We start from the raw sequence: 17,109 nt of genomic DNA, 5'->3' as shown, positions 1-17,109 counted from the left end.
TCGGCCCTTCGGAACTGGGCTCGGCTCTTTGGGGTTAGCCCAGAAGACTGTTTTGCTTGTTTTTTAAATATGTTTTTATTGATTTGAGAGCATTAACCCCTTGAGTGCCGGGGAGCGCGATCACGCTCCTCCTGTCTTTTGCCAAAAGTGCCGGGAGCGCTATCAGAGCTTCGAAACGGCGTCCAGTTCTAAGTCTGCTTTTATTAGTGATGATGATATTGCTGAATATGTCAGTGTAGTAAAGGTTTCCTTAAGTTTTTGAATATGTAACTTCATTTACTTGCGATTCATAATTTTTTTCCCTCAACTGCTGTAAAATCAGCAAAAATGCCTTGGCAATTTTAGCATAGTTCCTAGGATATTGGTTGGCACTCAAAGGGTTAATTGGCTGCCTCCTGCACGCCCCCTGCTGGTGATCAAGCTCACAACCCAGGCACATGCCCTCACCGGGAATGAAACCAGAGACCTCCTGGTGCACGGGAAGATGCTCAATCACGGAGCCACACCATCTGGGCACCATCTTGAAATTCTTCATAATTTTTGAACAAGGGACCCCGTGTTTTCATTTTGCACTGGGGTTTGCTGGGTGGGAGGGTGTTTTAAAATCCAATCCACTTTGAGAATTTGACAGGACGGCCTGTGGGCCGAGCACGGCACCCATGGTCCTTGCCTCTCTGCTCCCCGGCAGCCCCTGGGCCCCAGAGCGAGGCTTGGTGTCCTTTCCAGGGATCAGCTGGGTCCCCTAGGAGTCTGCTGGTCTTCTAGAAAACCTTGGTCACTTCTGGCTCCTTTCCGGATCTGGCGGCTGTGGCCATTGTTTCAGCTGGTGTTTGCTCTGGCCTGGGCTCTGAGGACACCAGAGCTTTTGGAACCGCCTCTTCATCTTGGGGCTCAACACGCATCTCGTTCCACTGTGACTCCCTTTCTTCTGCTGCTCTGGACTTTTTCATGTTCGGTCCCCCTTTCTTTTCTAGCCTGTTCACAAGTGGCAGGAAGATGTGCTCGGAGCCAGACAGCCTGGGTTCCATTCCTGTATTTTCTGTTTTTGTTTTATTGATATCAGAGAGGAAGGGAGAGGGAGAGAGAGTTAGAAACATCAACGATGAGAGAGAATCATTGATCGCTGCCTCCTACGTGCCCACTACTGGGGATCGAGCCTGCAACCCAGGCATGTGCCCTTGACCGGACTCGAACCTGGGACCCTTTAGTCCGCAGGCCCACCCTCTATCCACTGAGCCAAACCGGTAGGACCCATTCTTGGGTTTTTGCCATGGACCGGCCGTGTTCTCCTGGGCAACTTGCTTAAGCTCCCTGGGCCTTCATGTCCTCGTCTGTAGAGGGAGATGATGAGACTGTCACCTTCCTCGGGTTGGTGGGAGGCCCCTGTGCTTTGATGGTGTCACGTGCTTCTAGAAAGAGCCTGTGTGCCGAGTGTGACAGTGGGGGTGGGATTCCTTTGGTCGGAGCCGGGGTGGGGACCGTCCACCCAAGCTGCATGGGTGGGACCCAGGGGAGAGGCGCCATGGCACCCTCCACACACCATTCTGATCACGGGGATCCGTGACACGTGGCTCGGGCTGCAGGCCTCGGTTCCCTGCGTTCCAGCCACGGGGGCCTGCCTGCTGGGGCCACTGCCTTGGACGTGGCCGGAGGGCCCGCTGGCCTTGGCGACTGAGTGACCTTTGCCCCTCTTGGATGTTTGTTTCCAGAGTGTTCATGAGCCCACGGGCCCCAGCGAGGGGTGTTTGCAGCTGGAGGAGCTGGTGAAGCAAGTGGTCTCTCCTTTCCTGGGCGTCAGCGAGGACCGCGGCGTCTCGGGCCCCACGTACACGCTGGGTAAGGGCCACCGCTCTCGAGCTGCCCGGGGCCTTAATGATAATGCTACCGGCCACAGAGATGTGGCGGGACTGTGGCTTCGGATGCAGGCCTGTGCAAATGTGTGCACGTTCACCCTCACGCTTCCCCAGTGGCCTGTGTCTTGGTAACCTGCTCCCCACTCTGGGATTTCCCCCCCCTCCGGGGGCCCCCTCTGTGCTTGTCTGGTCCGCATCTCTGATCTGTGGTTTTGATCTTTCCCTCGTGCCTGCCACGTTCATGTCTCCTGGATCTGCTACCAGAAGCTGCCTGATTGCACCCGCCTCCACTGAGTGGGAAAACCGCCCGCTGAAATCACCTGGACACGTGAGGCCACTCTTTTGCACGTGTGGTCAGATGCGGTGGGGCTGCTGCTCCCGCCTCCGTGTCTGTAGGTACCGCCAGGGCCTGTGCACCAAGGAAAGGTCGGATTTGGGGACCAACCCTTTGGGGCCGTTTTCTGGTGCCTGGAAAGTTAGCATTAGTGAGCGTCAGGCTCGGGAACAGGCCCCCTGGAGAAGCTAGAGTCGGATTCGTTCCTTCTCTCAGTGCGACCTCTGTCTAGATAGGGAAATAGCTCTATACTAAGGCATTTTTATCTTTATCGTGAAAGACGGTTCAGTTGCCGTCTGAAACAAAAGTTCCCTAAAAGTAGGAACTTTCTGTTGGTTGTTCTATCTCCAGTAACTGGAATGGTGCCTGGTATACAGTAGGCACTCAAACATGTGTGTTAGATGGATGGCATCTGTACCCCGAGGCCAGGGCGGCCAGCACCCACAGAGGGGTGCAGGGCCGGGAAAGGATTCCCTGGATTGAGGACCTTTTGCCCCTCTCCTTGCTTGACTGGAGTTGGAGCTGCTCTCAGAGCACAAAGCAGAGGGGCAGCCTCCAGCAAGGTTCTGCCCCTTCCCAGGCCTCCCCTGCAGAGAGAGAGAGAGAGAGAGAGAGAGAGAGAGAGAGAGAGAGAGAGAGAGAGAGAGAGATGTCTGCCCCTTCCCGGGCCTCTTCTGCAGAGAGAGGCAGGGCTGCCGCGGTCTTCACCGCCCCTTCGTGTTTCTCTGGAGACATGAGCTTAACCACAGCCACCGCAGACGGGGTGCTGCCCCAGCCTGCTGCCTGCCAGGTCCCCCCCTCCCTGGCTCGCTCATCACTTACTCATTCCACCCAGGAGCTGGAAGGAGGCGGAGTAGAAATGACAGCTGAAGGAACCCTGCCCTCCCAGCGGTGCCTGGGCGCCCTGTGGCCGCTCCCTTCCTGGAGCCCAGCTTCCTGCTCGGGTGGCCCAAGGGCTCACCTCACGGGGCGGAGTGGGGGATCCAGGCCGAGGTCCAGGATGCCGGCAGGTTGGGTCGTGGCAGGACTCCATCCATCATCGCTGGGCCTAGAGCCAGGAACAAGGGTAGACCCAGAAGCTTGTTCAGTGCAGGACTTACTCTAAGAGGCATAGCTCCAGTTTTCCAGCTAAAGTAATACAGTACATGCTTTTGTCCAATTAGAAAGCAGAGGCAGGAGGATTCATTCTTGAACCAAGGACCACACTTGTCTCCCGGGTGTTGTCTCAGAGGGCGCCGAGAGGGGAGGAAATGACCCTCTTTGGATTGCTTTTGTGGTGTTACTCCAGCAAGGCCGTGCTGAGACCCTGTCCAGGCACCTTGCGAAGTGCTGCAGGTCTATCCCTGACCAAAGCTGACCCACCCCTGCCTTCTGGCGAGCACGGTCAGGTGAGGAAGTCACAATCAATAGCTGACGACTCATCTGTGTGCAAGTGCTCCGAGTGGGGAAGTCCAAGGGTGTTGGTTCCCCACCACCAGGGGACTTTACCTGGACAGGGAAATCAGGGAAGGCTCCCTGGGGGAAGCGATATCTGCTGGGACCTCTAGGATGCATATGAGTTAGCTGAGTAAACAGGAAAGGCAGCCTGTCCCCAAAGCAAAGGGGAGGATCTTCGGGAGGGTTTTGGGGTGGGAGGTGAGAAACTGAAATTGCTTCAGAGTTGCAAAGTGGCTGGTGGCAAGGGAAGGCTGGGTGGCTGGACACTGGGCCACAGCGGAGGCACCGTCGTTCCCATTTCATGGGTGAGGGAAACGAGGACTGAGGGCACTTGGCGAATGGAGCCAGGCTCCCAAGTCCCCAAGCTGGTGCACTGCCCAGCTTTCCCACACGCTCCACCTCCCTGCTCAAAGCTGTCATTTTTCTGAGGCAATGAAATTTGAAATAGGTGTGTCTCACCTCCTCACTCCTGGCCACTCCTAGGAGACAGCGTGACTTCACTGCGGGGCAGCTGAGGAGTGGTTCTTCCCTCTCCTCCCTTAGTCCAAGATGCATCTGAGACCAGACATTTCCCCTCCAGCCTCTGGCTACTGTCAATCTAAGCTGGCCACAGCAGTGCCCTTCCTTACTGGGGACACTCCTTTCCAGACTGCGAGGACTCCCGGCCTCAGTCTTCCCCTTTGTAAAATGGAGATGATGACATTTATCCTGCCCCTGGGAGAGCAGTGTTGCGATGACCCTCATGTAGTAAGGACCCAGGGAGGCGTTGGGCTTGAGAGAGCCTGTCCCCATAGGAGGGCTTTGCCATGGTCCTGGGGCCTGGCTAGGGGTGGGAGCGGTCAAGGGCAGCTGAATAATCATCTGAAAAACCGCCACTTACCAAATGCCTGGCACATTCCAGGTGCTTGGCATGTATTCCTTTCATCCTGGCACAACCCGCTGGGGGTGGGGACTGTGGTTACCTGGGTCTCAGAGTCATTAAGAAACTTCACACAAGAGGGGAGGTGACCAGGCCTGGGGAAGTGGTTTTTTTACATGTTTGATCTGGGATTCTTGGGATCCCTCTCTCTCTCTCTCTCTCTCTCTCTCTCTCTCTCTCTCTCTGCCAGCCAGGCCCATGGGCTTGAGGAACAAGCCTCATTCCCGGGATGTACAAGGCTCGCTTCAGAGAAAAGATGAGTCGGAGGCCATGATGGGTTGTGTGTGTGTGTCTCCGCTCCAAAGCCGTCATTTTTCTGAGGCAGTGAAATCTTAAATAGGCCGATATGTCAGGACCTAGCCCTCACCCTGCCTTTCTGTAGAATTCCCAAAGTTTCCAGGCCGCTGCCCGGGCTACTTCCAGGGCCCTCTGAGCAAACACAAAAGCCCTGGCCTCCCCCACCCCTCCCCCACGGGTCTCCAGTTTGGGGGGGGGGGGCGGGCTTTGCCTCCAGATACCATCGTTTGCTTCCTGACAAGCAGGCATTCAGGGCTTCAGGTGCTGGGGCCTGGCGGGGATGCCCACAGTGGCCTGGTGTGCAGGGTCACAATGCCCGCATTATGGCCGCCCCTCCCGTGGGGCCCAGCCGGTGAGCCCTGCAGATCAAAGGCTGGGAACCGAGTTCCCAACAAAGGGCCAGGGAGCGCCTCACCCCTTTCTTCTCTCTGGGGTGTGAAAGGAGCTGCCATCACTGGCTCTGTGCAGAGGGAAGTATGCCAGAGCTCACGGGGAGGGGGGGCAGGGGGGCGGGGGGGGGGCTAGGGCAGGAGGAAGGAAAACAGGCCTCCCCTCCCCCACCCTGTGTGACAGGCAGGAGGCGGCCTGGAGGTAGGTGCCAACAGAGGGGGGGGACCAGCCCCTCACCCTGCTCAGAGGGCCCCAGGCCCCGGGGGCACTGACAGCTTCATCGGTTGCTACTTGGGAGGTTTTCTCCTCTGAGTGGCAGGGCCTGGCCCTCCCTGGTGTGAAGAAGACAGTCGGAGAAAGCAAACAGCGACAGTGCGAGGAGCTGAGCGTGCGAGGAGCTGAGCGTCTGTGAGCTCCGGGCCTCCATCAGTTTTAAGGCCTCCCAAGCGGGGGTGGGGGGGCGCCTTTGGGGGCTGACCCCACTGGGGAGGCAGCTGACATTTGTCTTGGGGTTGCCTCTGGAGTCTGGTGGGAGTTTAGCGAGCAAACACTGTCTTCCCAGGGGACTTGACACAGCCCAGCGGCTCCTGTGGTCTGGGCTCTGCCCACACCCCGTCTTGAGAACCAAAACATTTTGCCCAGAAAGCAGAAGGAAGAGCAGTAGGCCTCTTGGGTGAGTCATCACATGGAAGGCAGAGAGCAGCAGTGAGGAGAGAGGTGGGGCCCGCCGAGGAAGGAGAAGGGCCTTGGAAACGACAGGGCTGGCTTCAGCTGTGTGGCCTGGAGTCAGTTAATCAACCTCTCTGAGCTGAGCACCGCGGAGAAAGAAGCTGCCCTGCCTTAGGGCAGGACCCAGGCAGAGCTGCCACCTGCCGGCATTATGGGCCCAGCTAGAGGCGGCCTGGCCCCAGGGACCATTCCCAGTGAGGCATGTGTGTGCCTCCACCTCCCTCTCCGGGACCCCAGGCCACATGCCGAGCCCTCTGCAGGACGTCTCTGAGTCCCCGGAGTGCCGTGTTGACCTGTGTTTGAGTTGGGGCCTCCCAGTGGAGCTCTCCTGGCGGCCTGGGCCTGAATGTAGATCTCAACCTCGAGATCCTTTTCTACAAAATGGGCTCATTCATGTCGGTGAAGCACGCTCTTCTTTGATACAGAACTTAGCACGTAATAGGTGCTCAGTTAATGACTGCCCCTGAGGCAGCTGCCCACCACACATACACACACACACACACACACACACACACACACACACGGGCACTGGGCTCAAGCCGCTGTGGCAGGCCCCACATCACATGTGTGCTTCTCTTTCTCCTTCTGTGAGCACATCATTTCACATGTTAGGAAGTGTCTATTGCAGGAGTCATGGGGACCCCCTCCTCCACGCTGCCCACCTCACTCTGGCTCCAGCTCTCAGCAGCAGCCCCGGCAGGCCTCTCAGTTTGCTGCCCGTTAACCTTCCCAGGGCTTTGGGCTGCTGGACTAACAGCGTCAGAGAGGTGGGCGACTTCCAGGCACCCAACCGAGACACCTTTCCTGGCTCATTCTACCAGGTTGGGGTCCCTGGGTATCATCCAATGAATTCCCATTTCTTCCAGAGATACTGCCTGGGTGTGCCCGGCACATCTGTTCCCTTGGCACATCTGTCCCCTGTACCCCCAAATCCCCTGTGTCCTGGGCCCAGCTTCTGTTCTAGCTCTTTCCTCTTCCTGGGCCTGCACGTAGGGAATGCTCAGCGAACAGCCCAGCCCCACCTCCTGCCTGGCTGCTTGTAGAGTTGGGGCCACAACACGGGGTCCTCCAATGGCCAATCTCAGGTGCTTGCTTTTGGCAGCAGTGGGAGAGACATGAATTGTGTTCAAGGGCGTTTTTAAAGGCTGGTTCTTTAACGGGGTTGCTGCTGCTTTGAACTCCCTGCTGCTTCTGTTTTATAGGTATTGACTTTTGTGATCATAAAAGTAATGCATGGCGATTGTAAAAAATGTGGGAACATTACAGAAACGGTGCCTCCAGCCTTCCGAGAGCACCTCTGCCACAGGCTGGCATAGATCCTTCGGTCTTGGTGGCCCCTTGGCACATTGCCCCCTAGTCATTCTTCCCCATCGATGAGGAGTATTTGACACCCCCTCGCCCCCCCAACACACACACACTATTTCCTCCTCCATGACAGCCTCTGTTGCTTTCTCTCTTGCAGCCAGGCGCCATTCCCGGGTCCGGCCCAAGGTCACGGTCCTGAACTATGCCTCCCCAATGGCCACCGGCGGCCGGCCCCTGAATGAGATGGCCCTGACCCCTCTGACGGAGCAGGAGGGGGAGGCCTACCTGGAGAAGTGTGGCAGCGTCCGGCGGCACACGGTGGCCAACGCCCACTCGGACATCCAGCTGCTGGCCATGGCCACCATGATGCACTCGGGCCTAGGCGAGGAGCCCAGGGCCGAGGACCAGTGCCTGCTCCTGCCGCCCCGCTTCTCGCCGCCCCACCGCCAGTGCTCCAGCGAGCCCAGCATCACCGACGGCCCCGAGGAGCTGGAGGAGGTGGCCGGGGGCTGCCCGGAGGACTCGGAGCCCAACTGTGCCTCCCTCAGCTGACTGCCCACCGGGGCACCTCCCAGCTCTGCCCAGCAGCCAGCCTGAGGACAGCCCCATCCTGTGACTCACCAGCGGGCGCTTCCTTGGGGGCAAGGCTGCCTCGTGTCTTCTTGGGGACAAGCCTAGTCTGAGTGCCCGGGGGGAAATCCCTGTTGTCAACCTCTCCGTTTTTGTGCCTGTGACCTCCTGTTTGCAGCCACGCAGACCCAGCGGCCTGGTGCCCACTTTCTGATTTCCAGCCTGGCCTGCCTGACCTGGGGTTCATCTCTGGGCTTCCCCCCTCAGATCCTGGACTGCCCAATGCCCCCCAGGACACAGCCCGGTGCCCTTGGCGTTGCTGTGGCAGGAGGCTGTCTGGGCCACGCCTAGAGCCCAGAAGGATGTGCGGGAGTTCCCCACTGGGTCTGGTGATGCAGAGGTGTGTGGGTGAAAGGTACCTCTCCTTCCCTGTTTGTGGGGAGTGAACGGAGACGCAGCCCCTATCCAGCAGGGCCCTGGGAAAGCGCCTTCCTCCTTTTAGTTTCAGGATTACAGGGACAGAGTTGCCCCCTGGTGCTGAGGGTCCCCTACATCACATCTTCACAGCGTCACATCCCGGAAGCCACCAGGTTGGATGAAGCCTCTGCATTTCCCCCCAGGCTTCCTCCCAAACTCACAGAACCAGCCTCCCTGGGGGCGTCGCCTTCCTCCCTCTCTGACGTCAGAAACTGACCGTTCTCCTGTTGTGGGTGAAGGGCCAAAGGGCCGGCTGATACCAACCAACTAATCTTGTTCCTGGATTTGACTTGAATTTTTAAAATGTGCGTCGTTTCAAAACCCATTGTTTGCGAATATTTGCACGGAGGGTCTCGCACTGCTCCTTCCCACTGGAGTGTGTCTTCAGCACCCTCCGGGAAAGGGGACGGAGCGTTTGGGGGGTGAAAGGGATCCGCCGTGGGCAGGGCTCAGGGGCTGCAGAACTCCGGAAGCAGCTGGGCTGGGATCCGGAATGGCCTGTGTTTGTGAGTGTCGTGGTTTGTAGGAGGAGCCGCAGTGAGGTAGGGAGACAGCTGCCTCCTGAGCAGAGGCTGTAGCAATGGAATGTCTCGGTGCTTTACCGTGGGGACGGGGGGAGAGTAAGGTGGGAGTATATAGGACCTTTTGGAGAGATGTTCATTTCCTGTGAATACAGGGAATTCAAATGCCTGGAATTTCTAACCCCTGAGGCCTCCAAATGCCTTTCATAGCGTGCTGTCTCCTTACGGCTGCTGCCAGGGCTGGGTTTCTGTCCACCAGGAACCTCTGTTCTCTTTGTCTTTGCCTATTGGCCCCACTCGGAACAGCTCCAGAAGGGAAGAGAAGGCTCCCTGGGACCCTTCTGGCACCTTCCGGGTATCCTGTTAGGCTTGGAAAGTTTGTTAATAAAAATCTCAGAGGGGAGAGCCAGCTTGGCTTCGAATGAGGCGGGAGGAGGCCACGGGGGGATGAGGGCAGGTTCGCCACCAGCAGGGGAAGGGCCTTCTGAGCGCCTCTGAGCCTGGACAGCATTCCCCTCCCGGGCGGAGATCCAAACCATGACCCGAGCTGTGCTCTGGGTGGCTGCTAATTTGGAGCTTGTGTTTTAACAAGTTGTTTCATGTTCATCCTTCCACGAGAGTGACGGGAAATCTGAGAACGTCAAACAAACAACCAAAATCTCGGTGGGTGTGCGGCATAAAACCCACACGTTGGCGGATGTGCGTTAGCAGACGGAGCATCAGTAGGTAACAGCACGGGATGTGCTTACTGGATGGCTTCGGTCCGTTAGCACACGGAACACTTGAGACTGGGCTGTATTGATCCAGGCAAAGTAATTAATCATGCTTGGGTTTGTTTGTGGGCTTTTGGTTTGTTTTTTTCATTTACAACGTTAGCACTGCATACTTGTTTCAATGCCTTTTCCATATAGTAAGTGGCCCCGATGCAGATAGCGGTCAACGAAACACGTGCGCTCCCAGACCCAGGGAACTTGACTTTGCTGAGTGCTGTTAGCCAGTTTCACCTCTGGTGTCCACACCGGGTATTTGCACAGTAAACACTTCAGACTGTACCTGTCCACACGTTATTGATGTTCATGGGCATTCCAGCCATCAGAGGGGGCCCACAGGAGGAGTAGCTGGCGTGTTTTAACGCTTTCTCCCCTTCATGACATGAAGATCCCTTTTCATCGTTGATCTTCCTGTGGCTGAGGTTCAAGGACAGGAAGCGATCACTCTAGACTCCCAGTGAATTCACAAACCCAAAAACCTTTCATGCTGCCCGTTTCCGAAACGGATCCAATAAACGTCGTTTCGTCCACGCCACCTTCCCTGCTCCCTGGGGTGGTGCCTGGACTGGATCTGCCAGCACAGCAGAGCATTGGGCGTCCTGTCCTCATGCTCTGTCCCCGCTTTTCCTGCCTCCACGTTCCTTTTCCTGTTGCCTCCCCTTGGGGTTCGGCAGCGGCCTTGCCCAGCTGGCCTCCCGGGGTTTTGTTTGCCGCCCTTGTCTGGATGGGCAAGTCATTTCCTGGAGCAACGGCCTATCTACGGAGCCTGGAAAACACCACACAGAGTCTGGAAAGGCGTTAGATCCTCTGCCCAAAGCAGCCTGGTCTCTTCCCGGGGTGTTTGGGTTCAGGGGGATGCTCACCCTACTTACTCATGGGTGTCTCCTGCATTCCCCTCTAGTTCGGTTTGGCAGAAAGAATTTATAATGTTTTATACTCTCTGCCTAAGTTTTCCTAAGAGGGCCAGAGCAGCATCAGCCCGAGGCCTCTGAAGGCTTAGGAAGCGCATTTATAGAGGTGTGACCTGAACTGAGAGACGGTTCTGGAGGACGGAGAGAGGGGAATGTGTACACTTTTGTTCAGTCTTCCAAGGCTGTTGCTATGGGAAACAGCCGCCACACATTTAGCCTCGGCAGATTTCAGTCCTCAGGGCACCACGGCATCCACTCACCCATCCACTCATCCACCCATCACGTGTGTGGAGCTGCCACTGTGCGTAGGCACTTTCCTTGGTGCTGGGGATACATGAGGAATGTCTCCAGGTGCCTGTGTTTTGGGAGCTTACAATCTTATTAGGGCAACAGGGATTTCAAATAAAGAACCACACCTGATGGAATAAAATGGCAAAAGGCAGTTGAGTAGAGAGTTACCTGAGGTGAGGTAGGGCTAGAGAAGGTTTCTCTCTTTTTTAAAAAAAAATATTTTCAAAGAGGAAGGGAGAGAGAGAGAGAAACATCACTGATGAGAGAGAATCACTGATTGGCTGCCCTCTGAATGCCCCCTACTGGGGATCAAGCCAGCACCCTGGGCATGTGCCCTGACCAGGAATCGAACCGTGACCTCCTGGTTCATAGGTCGATGCTCAGCCACTAAGCCACGCCAGCCAGGTGAGAATGTCTCTCTTAACATCGACTTGAATTGAGACCTGAGTGATAAGGAGCCAGCCTTGCAACGTGCTTTCCTTCTCTATGGCTGGTGCAACAGATCTGGCCCATCCCAGTAACTCAGGATAATCTTCATGTCAAGGTTTCTGTGGGCACTGCCTTTGCCGCTCCCTCTGCGGATGTCTCTCGCAGTAGAAAACAGGCCAGCCACATGGTGTGCTAGGGACCCTTGGAGAACGAGACTGCATCGGGCGGGTGGGTGGGTCTCAGTGTCCAGGGCGCACTGGCTGGCCTGGCCCACAGGCCTCGGAGCCCGGCCTCCACCCATCAACACCTGGACTCCCCCATTGACCTTGATTCTGGAATTTCTTGCTCAAATCTGTTACTTCTCAGCTCATATGCCTGTCAGGCCCTCATCGCCCCCGTCTGGACCTCTACGACTTGGTACCAATTTGTCTGCAGATTTCATCTCTCCTGGGGACATCCCCAACTGATTTTTCTAAAACTCAATCCTTACTAAAACGTCTCCCTGCCTTCTAATTAAAGCCACACACCTGAACTTGTCTTACACCGTTGCCCAGTTCTTTACTCTACCTTCAGAAGTATGCCTTGTCACCAAGTCACTCATTCAATTGGTTCTTCATTTCTTTGGCCTTTTGGCCTACATTTGAGGGCCTTTGAGAAGAATCCTAAGCAATGTGAATATCTTGAATCTTAACAGTCTCCTGAATTCTTTCGTACTCTCAGGACCACATAACTTTCAAGAAATACCTAAACTTCTGTCCTATATCAGTTAAATATCTCATAGTTTTGTCTGGGGGTCCAACTTATGAGGTCATTCCATTCTCTGCAGACTGATCTAGGATCAAGTCAATTGCCTGTCAACAAAAATGCTGGCTGCCCATGCTAAGGTAGTTTGGAGACGGGCTCAATAAATAGAAACAGCATAAGGCTTCTGGTTCTGGCTATAGGGGAAGGGCTTGTCTCAGATTAATCTTCCTGCCAAAATAATTATAAAAGTTGGACGAAATATATAAAGCATCTGTGTGAAGGAATTGGAGAACACCCAGTCCACAGGGGATCTGAGAGGCTATGACCTCTAAGAGAAGGGAAATGTATTGGGCAATCTTCACATTCACCCTGGTTTTTCCTGAAGGCATTTTGCCAAGTCACTGGTGCCGGTGGGTGGAGGGGAAGAACGGTGATAGCAGAAGCAGCAGTCCTACAGGGCTGAGATCAGAATTGAGGGCTGTCAGAGTAGCTGGGACTCGAAGGGAGAATGATGGAGAGGACTTAATGAGACAGCTACTTTTCAAGCTGTTGGCTGACTTCTCAGATGAGCATACAGTGAGAACTCCAGGAAACCCAGCAGGAAACAGCAGCTGCGAAGCTAAAGAGCCGAACGGATTTGAGCTGTTGCACAATGGAGAGGAGACAGAGGTTCAAGTCCCACTGAGGTAGAGGGGTTTTGACAGACATCCTGGGCTTTTGCTTAAGACCCCAGAAGGGCCACACTCTAGGAGTAAAAGTCATGCTCCTTAGGAAGGTGGTGGACTAAAACACAACTATATCAGTAATTACATTAAACATAAATAGACTAAACATTCCAATGAAAAGGCAGAGACAATCAAACCAGATTAAAAAAATAACAATACGCTGTTTATAAGAGACACTTTAAATGCTGAGACACAGGAAGATTGAAGATAAAAATATGGAAATATATATACCATGTAAACACTAGCAAAAGAAATTTGGTGTTGCTAATTTAGTTATGCAAATTTCATAATGATAAAGATTCAAAAGAAAGATATAAATTATAATACATTAATTATCATTTATTGGTCATCAATTACTAATATATGCTAAACATCACCCAAAGTATTTCACATTCATTGTTTTGTGTAATCCTCTGAGCAATTTTATGAAGTAAATGTCATCATCTCCATTAGATGAAGAAATTGAAGCTCTGAGAGACTGAGCAATTCGCCTCAGGTCACACAGCTGGAAAATAAGAGAGACAAGATTCAAACCTAGTTCTTTCTGACCTCTTGCCAAAGGGCTTTTAACTATTGTTCTGCTTTCTCAGCACCGTACTGCCATTTGGAGAGGACCGCTGAGGGCACAGGAGAGGATGTTCTGTGGGATTCCTGGGTCTGTGCCCGGGAAACCCTTAAAGAACTAAGGTTATCTAGCTGACTCTTGCGCATGCGTGCACATCACACACACACACACACACACACACACATGCACGCGCACACACATGTGTAAATGCTCTGCTCTTGCATATGCATGATCCCCCAAAGGTACAGAGACCTTCAAGTTGATGGACTAATGACCTCTTTACAGTTCTTAGTCCAAATTCTCAAGAATCAGGTCTGGTTAAAGAATCATGTATTTATCCCTGAAGCAGTCAATCGCCGAATCCACAGAGAAACCAGGAGACGCTGTTTATAATTTAATCTTTCTCCTCAGACAGCCTGCTGCCACTGTGGTCAGTCAGACCCTTTTCCATCCAGGGACTGGGTGACCTTTGAAAAGTTACTTAAACTCTCTTTTCTTCTTCTGCAAAATGCAGTTAATTATACCTACTTTGCAGAGGAAAAAACACACACACACACACACACACACACACACACACACACACACACACACACACTGGAAACAAACATCCATCGATGGATGAATGGGCAGACAAAACGAGGTATGACCACACAGTGAAGTTCTATCTGGCAATAAAGAAGGAGCAGCTTACATACGACATGCTACGTCATGGACAGACTTCAAAGACATTATGCTGAGTGAAAGGAACCAGACACAGGAGACCACATGGTGCATAATTCCATTCATGTGAAATGCCCGGCAAAGGAAATTTATTGACACGGAAGATAGCGTAGTGCTTGTCTGGGGGGTGGGAGTGGGGATTAACTATACATGGGCCTCAGGGTTCTTACTGGGGGGATGGAAATGTTTGTTCTAAAATTGATTTATGACTTAGTAACTCGTAAAGTTACTAAAAGTCTTTGACCTGTACACCTAAAATTGCTTTTTTTTTTTTAACCTGTGGTAAGAAATACATAACAAAATGTGCCATTTTAATCACTGTTAGGCGTGTGGTTCTGCAGCATCAAGCACATTCACATTGAACCCTCATTGCTATTCACCTTCAGAACATTCTCATTTTCCCCAACAAAAGCTCTGTCCCATTAAATAACTCCCGACAACCCCTCCCCCAACCCCTGGCAAGCACCATTCTACGTTCTCTTCTATGGTTTGATTATTCTAAGTACCTCATGTAAGTGGAATCATACAATATTTGTCCTTTTGTGACTGCCTTATTTTGCTTAGAATAGTGTCTTCAAGATTCATCTGTATTGTAGCATATGTCAAAATTTTCTATTTTTTTAAGGCCAAGTAATATCCCACTGTAGGTATATAACACATTTTGTTCATCCATTCATCCATTGATGAACATTTGTGTTGTTTCTACTTTTTTTTTTACTATCATGAATAAGACTGCTATGAATATGGGCATATGAATATCTTCAAATTGATGGATTTTATAATATGTAAAACATATCACAATAAAGTTATTATAAAATAAAAAACAAAATATTTTTTTCAAAATCCAGAGAGCTAATAAATGGTAGATGCTGTTATCAATAACTTAAAAATTGGTAAATTTGATCAACAAAGTGAGTGTTTAAAAATTAAGTTAATTTAATAAAAAAGATATGTTCATGATTAAGAAAAAGGAAAAATACAGAAAAGTATAAAGAAGTATCTGTAATCTCACTTAGAGATAAAAAAACACTGAAAGGTTACTACACAAAAGCTACTAGATTTTAATTTTACTTTAACTGAGTAGAAGAAACTGAACTGAAATGAAGAAGTTGCTGAACTCAGGTTCTCCATTTACAACAAAGCTATTCATTCCTAAACTACCTCTCCAGAGGCAACATAAGTTTTAAAAAATATTGAGTTTGTTTTTCTATGTAAATACATGTTTCTTGAGGGTCAGAGTTTAATTCCCCCACATGGACAATTGTTTCATAAAAATCAGAGGACATTTCTGATGTTTAAACAAATAAAGTTGTCTGAGTTTTTAGATGAAAAACAAAAGAACAAAGTTGAAAATCTTAGCAAGCTTTTAGATAAACTTCAAAGAGAAATTCCTAGGGAATGACTAGTTTGCAAGCCAAATAACTACAAAGATGACGGATCACTGATTTAAAAAGCAAGAAGAGCCCTGGCGAGTTTGGCTCAGTGGATAGAGCATTGGCCGGAAGATTGTAGGGTCTCAGGTTTGATTCCGGTCAGGGGCACATGCCCAGTTAAAGGCTCAGTCCCCAGTAGGGGGTGTGCAGGAGGCAGCCGATCAGTGATTCTCTCTCATCATTGATGTTTCTAGCTCTCCCTCTCCCTTCCTCTCTGTATTCAATAAAAATATGTATTTTTTTAAAAAGCAGGAAGGAGTGATTGTAGCTGATGTCTAAAATAAATCCCAGGAGGCTGTACATGAATTCTGAATGTCAGTCCATTTTCTCCTCCCTCTGAATTGATTGGTTCTTGGTTTTGAATGTGTCTGCTTCAGCCCGAATGTTCTCACTCAGAGGTGGAGAGTAAACACAATCCATGTTCAGCTTCCACTCACTGCAGAAAAGGATTACTTAAAACTTGGAAATAAGGCAAAAAGTTAGGCTGCACGTCCTTTTGAAGTCATAGTTCAGGCTTACCTCATTTGCAAGGAGAATGTGTCCATGTTTTATTTTGCTATTTATCTGTGATAATAAAAGGGTAATATGCTAATTAGACAAAGTCTTCTGGACGTCATTCCAGGCGCTCTTCCTGATGAAACTGGGGCCGGAGGGAAGCCAGCCTGGGTCCTGCGTGCCCAGCGGCTGGAGGAGGGAAGCCCGAGTCCTGGGTGCCGAAGGGAAGCTGGTACCGGCAGCCAGGGGAAGGAAGGCCTACTCTTGTACGAATTTTCATGCATCGGGCCGTTATTTCATGATAGCCCAGATACTGTGAAGTTACATATTAATCTGTATTTTGTTTCTATCTGGTAGGAAGGGAAACTCCAAAGGTTATAATTTTAGTAGCCTGAGGGGCATGAACAGTTTCTTCTGTAATCTACCAATCTTATTCTAACCCTAGAGGCCCAGTACACAAAATTCATGCGGGGGTGGGGTGGGGGTGGGGGGGCAGTCCCTCAGCAGGCCTGCACACTCTTGCAATCCGGGACCTTCAGGGGATGTTGACTACTGGTTTAGGCCCGATCCCACCAACATCCCTCTCACAATTCAGGACTGCTGGCTCCTAACCACTGGCCTGCCTGCCTGATTTCACCCCTAAAACTCAAGCTTCTTCTTTTTTTATTTGTAATATTTATATTTCTTCTTTACCAGGTGTCCCAGTTAATAATGCAGTTTTTTTCAATAGATGGAGTTACACGTATGTTGATATATATGCGATTTGATATGTATGCTATTTTGTTGTATTGACAGCAAGCTTCAAAACTTCATATGTCAAATTTGCTGAGGTGTTAACATCATAGATATTTTTACACTTAAAAATGTCGAATTTCGTGCCAAAAAAAGAGCATTTGTGGGAAGTTTTAATTCATTACTTTATTTTGAAGAAAAAGTTATCATATACTTTGGGAAGCTTATGGTGAACATGCTCCATCTCAAGATACTTGAGAACACTGGTTTAAATGCTTTAAAAGTGATGATTTTGATGTGAAAGACAAAGAACATCCAGGTCAACTGAAAAAGTTTGAAGACCAACAATTACAAGCATTATTGGATGAAGATGCATGTCAAACTCAAAAACAACTTGCAGAAAGATTAAACGTTGCTCAGCAAACAATTTCTGATCGTTTACAAGCAATGGGAAAGATTTTA

At 51.3% G+C, this 17,109-nt stretch overlaps 1 protein-coding gene across 8 annotated transcripts in view; it reads left to right on the top strand.

The window, feature by feature from the left end:
• PRR5L (proline rich 5 like) overlaps nucleotides 1-9,787 on the top strand; it is a 77,421-nt gene extending 67,634 nt beyond the window's left edge. For all 8 annotated transcript variants that reach the window (XM_059709640.1, XM_059709642.1, XM_059709643.1 and 5 more), the window contains 2 exons: nucleotides 1,710-1,836; nucleotides 7,422-9,787. In XM_059709640.1, the coding sequence (XP_059565623.1) occupies nucleotides 1,710-1,836; nucleotides 7,422-7,816 (522 nt within the window). In that variant the 3' untranslated portion in view covers nucleotides 7,817-9,787. The remainder of the gene's footprint in view (nucleotides 1-1,709; nucleotides 1,837-7,421) is intronic.
• The last annotated feature ends 7,322 nt before the right edge of the window (nucleotides 9,788-17,109 follow it).

Source organism: Myotis daubentonii, chromosome 9 (assembly GCF_963259705.1).
Source record: "Myotis daubentonii chromosome 9, mMyoDau2.1, whole genome shotgun sequence".
Classification (NCBI taxonomy): domain Eukaryota; kingdom Metazoa; phylum Chordata; class Mammalia; order Chiroptera; family Vespertilionidae; genus Myotis; species Myotis daubentonii.
This window is presented reverse-complemented; position numbering and strand designations above follow the sequence as displayed.